At 39.0% G+C, this 13091-nt stretch overlaps 1 protein-coding gene across 2 annotated transcripts in view; it reads right to left on the reverse strand.

Annotated features, from left to right (window-relative positions):
* Nucleotides 1–4763: 4763 nt before the first annotated feature.
* The window catches only part of Malt1 (MALT1 paracaspase), a 42302-nt gene continuing 33974 nt past the window's right edge, over nucleotides 4764–13091 (reverse strand). For both annotated transcript variants that reach the window (XM_050157981.1, XM_050157980.1), the window contains 4 exons: nucleotides 11269–11418; nucleotides 8708–8865; nucleotides 6515–6640; nucleotides 4764–5683 (listed from right to left, as the gene is read on the reverse strand). In XM_050157981.1, the coding sequence (XP_050013938.1) occupies nucleotides 5243–5683; nucleotides 6515–6640; nucleotides 8708–8865; nucleotides 11269–11418 (875 nt within the window). In that variant the 3' untranslated portion in view covers nucleotides 4764–5242. The remainder of the gene's footprint in view (nucleotides 5684–6514; nucleotides 6641–8707; nucleotides 8866–11268; nucleotides 11419–13091) is intronic.

A 13091-nucleotide genomic window follows, 5' to 3' on the forward strand; every position in this document is an offset into this window, starting at 1 on the left:
CTTGATCTGCTGGTAACATCAAGGAGTCTGCGCCATACTGGTTGTAGCTTGAGTATAGGAGACCCCAAAGCTTATTCCCTGAGTGACACTTCCTCCAACAAGGCCACACCTACTCCCACAAGGCCATACCTCCTCAAAGTACCACTCCCTATGGGGACCATTTTCTTTCAAACCAGCCCCCACACAGAGGCAGATAGATCTCTGTGAATTCAAGGCCAGCCTAGACTACAAAGTGAGTCCTAGGACAGCCAGGGCTGTTACACAGAGAAACCCTGTCTCGTAAAACAAGCAAAGAAACAAATAAAAATAGATGCAAACGTTCTCAATAAAATACTGCTGGCAAACCGAATCCAAGAACACATCAAAAAGATCATTCACTATGATCAAGGAGGCTCCATCCCGGAGATGCAGAGATGGCTCAACATATACGAATCAATAATTGTGATCCACCATATAAGCAGACAGAAAGACAAAAACCACATGGTCACCTCATTAGATCTTTGACAAAATTCAGTGCCCCTTCATGATAAAAGTCCCCCTTTTCCTCCCCCACAGCACAGTCTGGTGCTGCTGTGGTACATGTGAGAGAAGACTAGCCAAGCAAAAGGTGGACTACTACGACCAGAAGCTCCTCGGCTGAGAAACTTCATGCAAACCACAGCTTACCTGGAAAGTAAAAGAGATGACAGCAGGCTTGTTGTCTGCAGCACAAGGGGAAGCCCCTCTTCCCTCAGAGGAGAGCTGCTAGAACAGTCTGAAAACCACTGGACTCCACTGTGAGGTCAAGTGTGTGAATGAGACAGTGAGAAGGGCAACAAAAGCTCACGTGGGAAGAGAACTGAGGATGCTGAGGTCAGATATGCTGAGGTCAGATAACCAAGTCTGAACCGTGTGTTGCAGATTGTTACAGATTATCAGCCTTTAGAGAGAGGGAAGTGCTCTTTGCAATTCAGAAAGGACATTGGGAGGAGTAAAACTAAAGCTTATAAACCGACTTTACAGATGGGATGGTTTGAATGACAGTGGACCCAATAGGCTCGCATACCAGAATGCTTGCTCAGCAGTTGGTAGAACTGTTCAGGAAGGGTTAGGAGGTGCCTTGTTGGAGGTGTGCCACTGGGGGAGGGCTTTGAAGTTTCAAAAGCCCATACCATTCCCAGTGAGCTCTCTGGTTGCCTCAGAATTGTAGATAGGGATGTGAGTTCTCAGCTGTTGCCCCAGCACCATGCTGACCTGCCATTCTTACTGCCGTGATGGTCATGGACTCACCCTCTGAAACTGTGAGCCCCCAGTAAATTCTTTCTTCTATAAGTTGCCTTGATCATAGTGTTTCTTCATAGCAATAGAAAAGTAACTAAGATGTTTTAATAATGTTTTATCAGAACAGCCTTCTCCACTAAACAGACCATATCAACATCATTAATTTAGGCCAAATTCTTTAGAGATTTTTATTTATTTATCTATCTATTTATTTTTTAAGACAGGGTTTCTCTGTGTAACCTTGGTAGTCTTGGAACTCACTTTGTAGACCACACTGGCCTGGAACTGAGATCTGCCTGCCTCTGTCTCATGAATGCTAAGATTAAAGGCATGTGTCACCACACCTAGCTTAGAGATATTTTTAATATGACTTGTGGTATTCACCTGAGAGATGGCAAATTATTTTCTTCTCTGAACATTTTAATATTAATAAAAATTTTCTTGGTAAAGTACTCGCCATACAAGCGTAAGGACCTGAGTTTGAATGTCCCAGACCCATGTAAAAAGCCAGGTGTGGTAGAATCCCAGTACTGGGTAGGCAGACAGGCATTCTCAGGGCTCCCGGCCAGTTAATCTTGCTGAATCAGTGAACCCTAGTTTCAGTAAGAGACACTGCCTAAAAGTAGGGTCTGGAGAGATGGCTCATCAATTAGGAGCACATAATATTCTTGCAGTGGACCCAAGTTCAATTCCTAATGTTGGTGGGTGGCTCAAAAATGAATTCAATTCTAGATCCAGGGAATCTAATATTCTATTCTGATCTTAAAGGGCACCCACATTTATGTACACACAAACACACACACACACACACACACACACACATTTAAAAAGGCAGAGTAGGCTGTTAGGATACCAGGCAAATAAATGGTACACAGACATATATCCGTGCAAAACATTCATACACATAAAGTAAAATAAAAATAAATAAAAAAATACTTCAAAGAAAAAAAAGACAGAGTAGGATTGAGAAGACCAGCAGCAATCTTTAGCCTCCATATATAGCCACATGCATGTGCACCTGCACATACAAAACACATGCATATGCGCGCACACACAGAGATAAATAGATAGTATTATCATTGAAGACTCAACTACTGAGGCACTGTTAAAATGTTTTCAGAAATGGACACGGTAGCACACGCTTTTAATCCCACCCAGCACTTGAGAGGCAGAGGCAGGTGGATCTCTGTGAGTTTGAGGTCAGCCTGGTCTGCATGAGGAGCTCCCAGGACAACCAGGACTAGAGAGGCCCTTTCTCAAAGAAAAAAATCAAACCAAAAAAAAAAAAAAAAGTTATCTGAAGCCTTTTCCCGTTGTGGTTAGAGAACACCAAGATCTAGCACGTGAAGTCTCCAAATTAAAGACATCATTTCTCCTGCTGTCAAAAGACGACAGTTTCTTGCAGACTTCAAAGGTCCTTTCCCTTTTGTCTCTTAGACATAAAATTCTTTATTTTCTCCTCCATCGGGTATGAGTACCTAACGTAACAGCTTCTGCACTGATTTACAGTCACTGCAGTACCTTCCCCATCATTTTGTAACAGCAAAAACAGCACTGTGGTCTAGGTTTGAGTCATCCGAGGTACATGAACATCTCAGGTTAGCCCAACAATCGGTTTCTTCATCTATAATTACAAGCCCGTTGAAATGAGACCAAACCAAAAAAAAAAAAAATGCCCATCTCAGCCTACAGAAAGTGGTGCTATCCATTACTCTTAAGCCTAGCAACTTAATGTAAGCAAACACTCACTTGCTATTTTTACTACTTACAATGCTATTTATCCACCATGCTCAAACCTGATGAAAAACACGGTGTGTAGGTAGGACCAGATTTACTTTGGTTTGGTGGTGCTGTGGATCAGATCCAGGGCTTTGGGGGTGAGTAGATATGATGTTTCCAGTTGATGTCTAACAAGGCAATGCTCTACCTTCCTGCTGTAGCTCTTTGCAGTTGATAAAAGGATGGGGATGGAAATAAGGCAGGTCAATATGTTATGCCATGGGCCAAGTTGGACAGGAAGTGAATTCCAACTACCGTAACTTTGTGGGGTAGTCTCACCGAATATCCTGAACCTCGTTTTCATTTTTGTGAAATCAAATCTAAGTTGGTGTGTTCAGCGACTTCTAGAACACAGCTACCAAGAAAAGTGAAACTCAACTGCATATGAGCCTACTTGACTTTTGGACACTAAACCAATCTTGAGTTCTTGGGATAAATCTTACTCAGTAAGGTTTGTAATCCCTTTTATGTATTGCTAGATTCAGTTTGATAGTATTTTACTAATGATTTGGTGTTTGTATGTGAAACAGATACTAGTTTGCAGTTTTGCTATGATGCTTTGGGCTTGGGGAAATAGTAGGATATAGTAGGATATATTTTCTATTTTAGGAAGAACTTGCAAGAAAGGTGGGGCTAACCTTAATGTTTGTCAGGACTGAATAGTGACGGCATCTGTTTGTAAGATTTTCTTTGTTGGGGCTCTTGTGATTACTAATCTTTTTGTTACCAGTTAATCTTGTTATTTCAAGTTGCTTTTAAGTCTGCTTGTAGTCAAATCAAAATGTTAAGGCTATTATCTCCTGTGGCTTTTGAAGTTAATCAAGGAAGCAAGAAAGCCATTTTCAATGATTGGAAAAGTCAGCAGTCACCAGAACTATTCAGTTAATCTCTATTCTTAATATATTACCACCTCCTCATGGATGCATAAACTTATGAACAAGAAATTTCAGTCTGTTCCACATAAGATTTATATACAAGCCTCTTGACTAACACTTGAAGCAAAGTTCTGTAATCACAAAATCATAAGCGGTTCTCAGGGTTATAAACAGCTCTCTCTCCTCCCTCTCCCTCCTTAGATACACAAACAATACCTATCTAAGAACCTGTAGGGAAGGAAGTGTGCAGCAGGAAACCACTGGCACAGAAATTTGAGACTAGAACTCAGATGACAGCTTGCCTCGGTTTTCTCCATTGATAAATTGAAGTTGTTAAGTCTGGTGATTGAAAAGGTTCTTGCTGGGGGTGGAGCAATGGCTCAGTGGTTAAGAGCATTTGCTATTCTTTCTTTTTTCTTTCTTTCTTTCTTTCTTTCTTTCTTTATTTATTTATTTATTTATTTATTTTTGAGACAGGGTTTCTCTGTGTAGCATTAGCTGTCCTGGAACTTGATTTGCAGACCAGGCCTGCCTCTGCCTCCCAAGTGCTGGGATTAAAGGCATGCACCACCACTGCCAGGGGAGCACTTGCTATTCTTGCTGAGGACACAGATTCGGTTCCCAGCATTCACAGTGAGTGGTTTACACCTGTCTGTAATTCTAGGTCTGAGGATCTGATGCCCTCTTCTAGTCTCCACGGGCACATTATACATTCAGGCGCACACATACACACATATAATAACTGAAAAAGGGTTCTTTTCTGGTGCCAACAATAACTCACTCTATAGCAATGCCATTCATACTGCTTTTCTGCGTCGTCAAAATGAAAATATTTGGTATACATACATATACACTCAAATAATTTATTTTCCCCTCCAGCAATGATCAAGTCCAGGGCCTTCCACATATTAGTTGAGTACTGTGCCATTGAGCTATATTTACAGGCCTCATATTTCACTCTTAGAGAACAAATAATTTCACAAACTCTTAAAACGAGACAAAAGCAAGATATATAATCTGATTAAATAATGTAATTTTTTTCTTTTTTTGGTTTTTAAAGACAAGGTTTCTACTTTGTAGATCAAGCTGGCCTCAAATCAGAGATCCATCTGCCCCTGCCTCCTGAGTGCGTGGATTAAAAGTGTGTTGCTACCACCACCCAGCTTAAATAATGTAATTCTAGTACCTCCCACTCCTGAGAGCCTGCTATAGACAGTTGTTGCCAGTTTTCCTTCTATACATATACGTTTGCTTTTTTACCTCATTTTATATAAGTGCTATTTCATGTGAAAGCACTGTAATTATTCTAATTTTCAAACACATGAAGGTCAGTTTTCAGAAATCCTAAGCCTGTCAGAGAAACTGAATGGTACCTCATCAGTTGTCTCTACCGGCACATTACTTCTACCAAACTGGCAGGAGTAATGGTGGGTGGGATAGCTTGAAATAAAGGCATGTGGAGTCCGGCTGCAATGACACCTGTCTGGTGGCACATCACTGTCTGAGTTACCAAGATGTGAATGGTACACACCATGGAAGGAGTCCTGAGATGAATGAAAATGGCCTGCTCCCCCTGCGGTAGGTGTGGAGCTGTGATAAGGCTCATCAGGCATACGGCAAGCTTGGAAGCAAGTCTTCCTGCCCAATACTCGATGCATGTCTAACTTGGCAATAAGAGGCTTCCCAACATTCACTTCCTGCTTCTCCTCCACAGTGTCTTCCAGTCCTGCATACTGATATGACAAACATACTGTGAAGATCAGGTGTTCCTAAAAATGAAAAGAGGTTTACCATGTTTATTAACTGTGCAAACCTTAAAGTACCACTCCCTACCCCACAACGAAGCCCCACTCAGCTCCCTCTCTGAGGTTCCTTTCCAACACTCCTAAAGCCAACAAGCAGGCTGTCTCATTCAACATTTATCTGTTTAATGAAACTCCAGATCTTACTAAAGTCACATAATTTGTAAGTTACAACAAGTTCCATTTCTGATGCACTGTGATCTCATCCTTCCCCATAACTAGAAATAGCGTCCTTTACTGTGAACCTATTTCATAAGAACATGAAAGGCCTAAGCTGCTTTAATGTATTACTAGACAGTAACTCAATCAGAAAATGGGAGGAGAGTTGATATAGACTAGATAGGAACAAATAATAATAGTCTGTGGTATTCCTAACAAGTGTTCCTAATTTTCACTACACTATAATCATATAGCCAAGGAAAAAATGAAGATTTTTTTTTTTTTGCAAGGATATGCTTACATTAGAAAGCTTAACTGGACAGAACCAGTTTCTCATTTGTCAGTCAACAAGACAGAGATTAAAAAGCAATTCCTATTTTAATTTGCTGTATGTTTGTAGAAAGCGACAATAAAGAAATCATGCCCTAACTTCTCAACAGCATAGAAGACAGAGAGGTCCCTAGGCAAGTATCAGAGATAGAATTTAATGCCAAAAGTATCAGAGAGAAGACCCACTGTAAATTGGTTATTGTTGTTCCAATTTAATATCAAATGAAGCAACTCATCTATGGATTATGCCACAATCAGTTTTAGTTCCACAGTTTTTCCTTAGTTGCTATAAACAGGAAAAGCAGTAACCTTCAATTTTTGTAGTGAACTGAGTCTAGTATAGAGGCAATGCTTGGGGAGCTCTTTTGACACTAAATAGCTGCCAGTTTCTTCAGGAGTCCCTTTATTTGCATGTTTTGGATCAATATCTAGGTCCTACAAAAAAAAAACACACACAAACACACACAAAATAAGTGAATGCCAATGATGCCATCAATGGAAGTCATAATATTGTCTATAACATAAAATATCTCCATAGATACTGTTCTCTCAAGAGCACTGGTTTGAATAGGTAATTCTTTACCCAGGACTAAAGAAACATGAAAACAATCTTCTAAGGTTGCAAGTTGCCATAGGAATTCTGGCTTCTATACAATTAAAAAGTAGCTACATTAAAAACATTTAAAATTATTTCTGATAATCCTAAACTACTTCCTGAAACACTCTGTAACCTATTCCAGTTTCCTTTCCAGTCCTATTATTTGACTCCTCAGTTCTCTCTGTCTTTATTATCATTCTGGGAAGGTGCAGGGCGATTCGGATGCCTAAAATATTTAGAAAGAATAAATGAGCAAGAAAAAAACTAGCCCCTCTCCTTTTCTTCTTTTAGAGCTACCCACTAGCGGAGGACAGGAGGTGTTCTACTCCTCCACAGGGAAGCCTGTGGTCTTCTCTGGCCCCAGGGAGGACTATCCTGTAGCTGTGACTGCAGTCCATGCTACATAATTTGTTCTCACATGAAGCTATGTCTTTCATGAAGTCTCTATATGTAACAACAATGATAGTAGGAATTTCTTTTTTCCCTAGTCTTTGCTTAATTTGTCGTATGTACATAGGGAAGAAAATAGCTATTTTTTTTTTTCTTTTTTTCTCCCGAGACAGGGTTTCTGGTTTCTGTATAGCTTTGGTGTCAGTCCTGGAACTTGCTCTGTAGACCAGGCTGGCTCTGCCTGTCCCTGCCTCCCGAGTGCTGGGATTAAAGGCGTGTGTCACCACTGCTTAGCTTATATATTGTTTTTTAAAAAACTAGTCCAAAGTGATATCAGAACTAAATGTTTGGAAAGAACAGATTTCTGTTCTTATGGCTATCAGAGCTTCACAAATCAGTCTTTTTTCTTCAATGTTTATTTATTTTTTATTTATGTAAATGTATATGTGCCTGGCTGAGTGTATGTGTATCACATGCATAAGGATACCTGTGGAGGTCAGAGGGTGTTGGATGCCCTGGAACAGGAGTTACAGGTGGTTGTGAGGTAGGTAATGTGGCTGCTGAACCCTGGTCCTCTGCAAGAGCATTACGTGCCCATAACTTTGGGCTATCTGTCCAGCTCCAGCAGTGAATTTTATGTTGCAATAAAAACTTACACTATACACAAGTTTTTAAAGTAAAGTTACCCAGCAGGGTGGTGGTAGTTCATGCCTTTAATTCCAGCACTTGGGAGGCAGAGGCAGACGGAATAAAGTGAGTTCCAGGACAGACAGGGCTACTACTCAGAGAAACCCTGCCTTGAAAAACCAAAAATAAATAAAAATTAATAATAAGTAAGTAAATAAAGTTACTCATGACATTTATACATACACACTTTGTATATGTAATATTTCATTCTTCTCACTTTTAAAATTCTACTTAGAGGATAAGATACTGCAGACATCCTTCCTGAGTAAACTTTAGACACTTCTGAATTTGACAAATTTAAGGTATTGTGGCAGTTATTAAATACTATAATCAGTGTTGCACAAGCAAGCATGCATAAGAACATATACTTCCTTTACACCTCTCATTGAATCTTATGGTTTTATTTATTTATTTATTTATTTATTTTTTATTTATTTATATTTATGACAGGGTTTCATCTGTAGCTTTGGAGCCTATCCTGGAACTAGCTCTTGTAGACCAGGCTAGCCTCAAACTCACAGAGATCTGCCTGCCTCTGCCTCCTGAGTGCTGGGATTAAAGGCGTATGCTACCACGGCATGGTGCATCTTACGGTTTTAAAAGTTTATTATTTAAGTGACTTTTTGGGGGGGGGGGGGGGGCTAGGGCTAGAACACAGGGTCTTACACATGTGAAGTAAGCTCTTTATCCCTTCACATATATATATATATATATATATATGTGTATATATATATATATATATATATATATATAGCCTCATCTCAAAGTTTAGTCTTTAATAAATAAGAACCTATCACTCTAATTTAAATAAAAGAAACGAGACTTACAAGTGGGAAATCGGTAACGTAGGCATCACACATTATAATCTCAGGTGGTTTGTGGATTATACTTGTGTAGATTATCATGACATTCGAGAACTCTGCGGCAAATCCTAATTGAATATGAACACCACACTGAAATTTAAGGCACATACTTTCTGGAAGCTCTGGAAAAGAACAGCAGAAACAACATATAATAATATCATTTAAAGAGTGCTTGGTAAATTTTCTGATGGAGAGCAAATAAAACATGGGGAAGCATATGGTTGGTTAGACCATTTGCTTAAAAACATTATGTAATGTTACTGGTGAAACATATACACACAATTAGACCAAAACCCAAATTTTTGCAATCTATATAGTTTTTTCTAGAGGTAATAAAAATATACATAGATTTTTATTGATGACTCAGTATTTACGATAAGAACTTGTGTGTATGGTGTGGTATGGTGTGAAGGATAAAATTCAGGGTTTTGTGCATTTTAGGTAAGCTGTCTACTATCAAGCTAAAACCTCATACCCAAACAAGAATTTTATAAAATGTACTGTCACCAAGTGGCTTTGATAATTTGTTAACTAGTCATTCAGCCACTCCTGGATATCTACAGTACTTTTGGGTTTTAATATTTTTCTTTTCCTTTTTTTCAAGACAGGGTTTCTTTGTATAGCCCTGGCTACAGCGAACAAGCTTTGTAGACCAGGCTGACCTTGAACTCACACAGACCCACCTGTCTCCACCCTTGAGTGCTGAAATTAAAGGTGTGCACCACCACTGCCCAGCTTGATATTTTTCTATTAGCCAATATTTCATATATTTAATGCTTCAGATTGTTGGAGGTAGCTATTAGATGATTCCTACACATGGATCATACTGTTAATTGACATGAAATATACTAGTTTCACTAAAACAGGGTTTTTTTTTGAGTGTGTGGAATTAAAAAATGAAATAAATGATTTTAAGTATCTCTCCCTCTCCCTCTGGTTTTTGAGACAGGGTGATAGATAGGTTCTGGGTAGCCCAGACTGACCTGAAACTCACTAACTAGCCTAGGCTAGTTTTAACTTTCAATTCTCCTGCCTCAGGCTCTCAAGGGCTGGGATTACAGGAGTAAACCATCACTCCCAGTTAGATATTATCTCATGAAAGGTTTTGTTTTCTGTTGAGTTTATTTAATTTTAATTTTGCGGTATGGTGCTGGGACCCTAACCTGAGGACTCACGTATGCCAGGCAAATACTTAACTACTAAGCTACCCTATCCCTAATGTTCATCTTTACCACTATAATTCTGTGTGTGTTGTACACACACACACACACACACACAATGTTGTTCATACATACACAGTGTTGTTCACACGAAACTTACATATTTATATAAATGTATATATGTGGAAAAGACATTCAATTTTAATTATTTGTGCAACCATCTAAAAGATGATATATTTATAGCACATTACCCCTTAATGTGCTCTAACATGCTAATTTGCCAAAAACTACAACTTAAGAGAACAAAGTATTAAAAATATTTTTAAAACAGAAGTTCAAGAAATACATTAGTCTTCTATCTTTTCTATGATAAAAGACTCAGAGAAAACACCTGGGAAATTTCACAGAAAAATCCTTTCCTTTAGGTATTACTTTAAGCTCAAATTTTTAACTATACCTCATAAAACTACCAGAAGGTCATTAAGGTACAGATATGACCTTCCTCTGCATCTTCTTTTTCTTGCCTTTGTCACTCCACCACATGTCACAGATAGCATGAGAGTAATAGCCATGAACCATGTAGTTTACCTAGGTGAATGTGCAGTTATTATCTACAACCCTACGAGACAGCAGCTGCTTCCTAAGTCTAGACAAGCTGTGTGCATGGTAGAATGCAGACCTGCCTGGCTCCTGACAGCCGCGCATTTCAAAAGTCACACTATGGAGAAGCTAAAGACTTGCCTGCATCCCACATAAATAAAATTTTAACTTACTTTCAGAAAAGAAGAATCAAACATGATTATTTAAGTTTTAGAGTTCTAGGCCAGCCTAGGCTACATGATGAGGCCTTTCTCAAAAGACAAAAAATAAATAAATAAATTTGTTTTCAATAATAGTAAAATAATAAACTAAATAACTTGGTATTGCTAGCATAGACCAGTGTAATATATACAACTTAAAGACTAGTTTTAGACTTGCCTACAAGGTGAACATGCGTTCTTTTGTATGTAGACTGGCCAAAAACTCATGATTTTTCTGCCTCAGCCTTCTAAGTGCTGGGATTACAGGCACACACCACCCCAATTTCATTGTAAAACTTGGGGGGGAAACCTGTTAGAAAAAAAAAGATGTATGATTTTAAAAATAAATTTATGCATGGGTATGGTGGCACATGCCTTTAACCTCAGCCAACAGAGGTAAGTGGGTCTCTGAGTTTGAGGCCTGCCTGGTCTATAACAGTGAGTTCTAGGTCAGGCAGATCTACATACTGAGACCCTGTCTCAAAAAGCAAAGCAAAATAAACAAACAAAAAACAAGATAAAAAGTAAACTTCCAACAGCTCTCACAGAAAACACATTACCATACCATGAGCCTTGGCCCACTGTAGATTCCGCACTAGAGACTCTGCAGAGCAAGCTGTCCCCTGAATTGGATCAGTAAGTGCTCTCTTTTCAGACAAGCTGCTTCGAATCTCTAGAGCTTGTTTGCCTTTGGTAAGGTGACATTTACCCATATCTGAAAGATAAGAAGGTAAACATTTTTTAAAGACCGATTCTTTTGTTATGTCTAAAATATTCAGGCCAGGCATGGTGGAGAACACTTTTAATCTTGGCACTTAGGAGGCGGAGGCAGAGGCAGGAGGATCTTTGTGACTTAAGGCTAGCCTGATCTATGTAGCAAACTCCAGCAGAGCTAGCTAATATAGAAAAATCATGTCTCAAAAAATAAAAACTTAAGGTTAAGCTTTTCTTAGTAAGTCAGGTTATATTCCCAATACCATCTGTTAACAAATATTTACTCAGTACCTACTATGTATATAGTTCAAAATGTCGGGGATGAACCAGTGAGCAAACATAAAAGTACTGACCTAAAAGCATATTTCCTAATTACTAATTATGAGTTTTTTGAGAAAGGGTCTCATGTTGCATGTGCTGACCTCAAATTCATTCTCTGGGCAGGGGATCCTTACTGTATGAATGGCGGTAGTTAGCAACAGAGTGCATGCATTAAAACACGGCCTTTTCTTGTTGACTGTGGATGAGATGTGACTGGCTGGTCAAGTTCCTACCACCAACACCTGGACCTCCTTGTAATGATGGATGTAACCTGGATGACAAACCAACCCTTTCTCTCTTAAGTTGATTTTGTTAGGATATTTTATCACAGCGAGGGGAAATAAAACTAGGACTATCATGCTACATTTAACTACTATTTTATTAAATTGTACTTATTGTGTACACTTGGTTGGCTGCTACCCATGGAATGAACAGTATGTCTAGCACTGAACAACATGTTTTATTCTAGTCTATTCTTGTATGGGCACTCTTAATTATGGAGGCATGCCAGCTCTGAAAGAACAGCAAAACTTAAGAAGTTTGTAAGACGTTCAAATATACTCTAAGCAAAAAACAACTCGATGAACATCATAGGTAAACAAGCATGTGATTTTTATTAAATTTTAAAATAGTTAAAATATACTTTGGGCAAGTACTCTACCAAAAGGCTCTACCTCCAGCTTTAAATTATACTTTAAAAATGCAACTGGCCAGAACATGTTGGCTCATGCCCTTCCTACAAACACTTGGGAGGTTGTGGTTGGTCAATACAACTGCTGTTCCAGGATGGCTAGGGCTACCTACTTCACATAAAAGAAAGAAAGTTTAAACATCCAAAGAGAGTCTGGGGCAGCACCATACTCCTCAGTTTGAAGATAACTGAAGTAAATCCAAGGGCTTTAAATTAGAAGAAGCAGAGTGTTTTCATATGAGAGCTTAAGAGGAAACTCAGTATGTAAAACAGATAAAAGCAGAACTTCTCCATCTGAAGCAGGCAGGGCAAAGTCTAAAGACCTGGCAAGTTAATGTTAAGTGATTAAGTCACATGGTTTCTGTGTATGTGTGCTCACCTAAAAAAAAAGTGACCAACAGCTGTTAACAAAGTATTTTATTTTCAATGTGCTACATCTGAGTTGTGTGGTGGCCTATGCCTGTACTTCCTGTCCTCAGTAGACTAAGGCAGGAGCAATGCTTGAGCATTTGAGTCATCCTGGGCTACAGAGTGAAACACTATCTTAAAAAGCAATGCAAAGACTCAAAAAACAACTAAAACAGAACCTGTCAACTCTGGAAGAGCTGTGAAATTTTAAGTTTTTAGGGCTCACAAAGGGTGTACCTTCTTTTTGATGTGGT

The sequence above is a fragment of the Alexandromys fortis genome, unplaced genomic scaffold (genome assembly GCF_014885135.2).
Source record: "Alexandromys fortis isolate MF-2015 unplaced genomic scaffold, M_Fortis_MF-2015_v1.1 scaffold_94, whole genome shotgun sequence".
Lineage (NCBI taxonomy): Eukaryota > Metazoa > Chordata > Mammalia > Rodentia > Cricetidae > Alexandromys > Alexandromys fortis.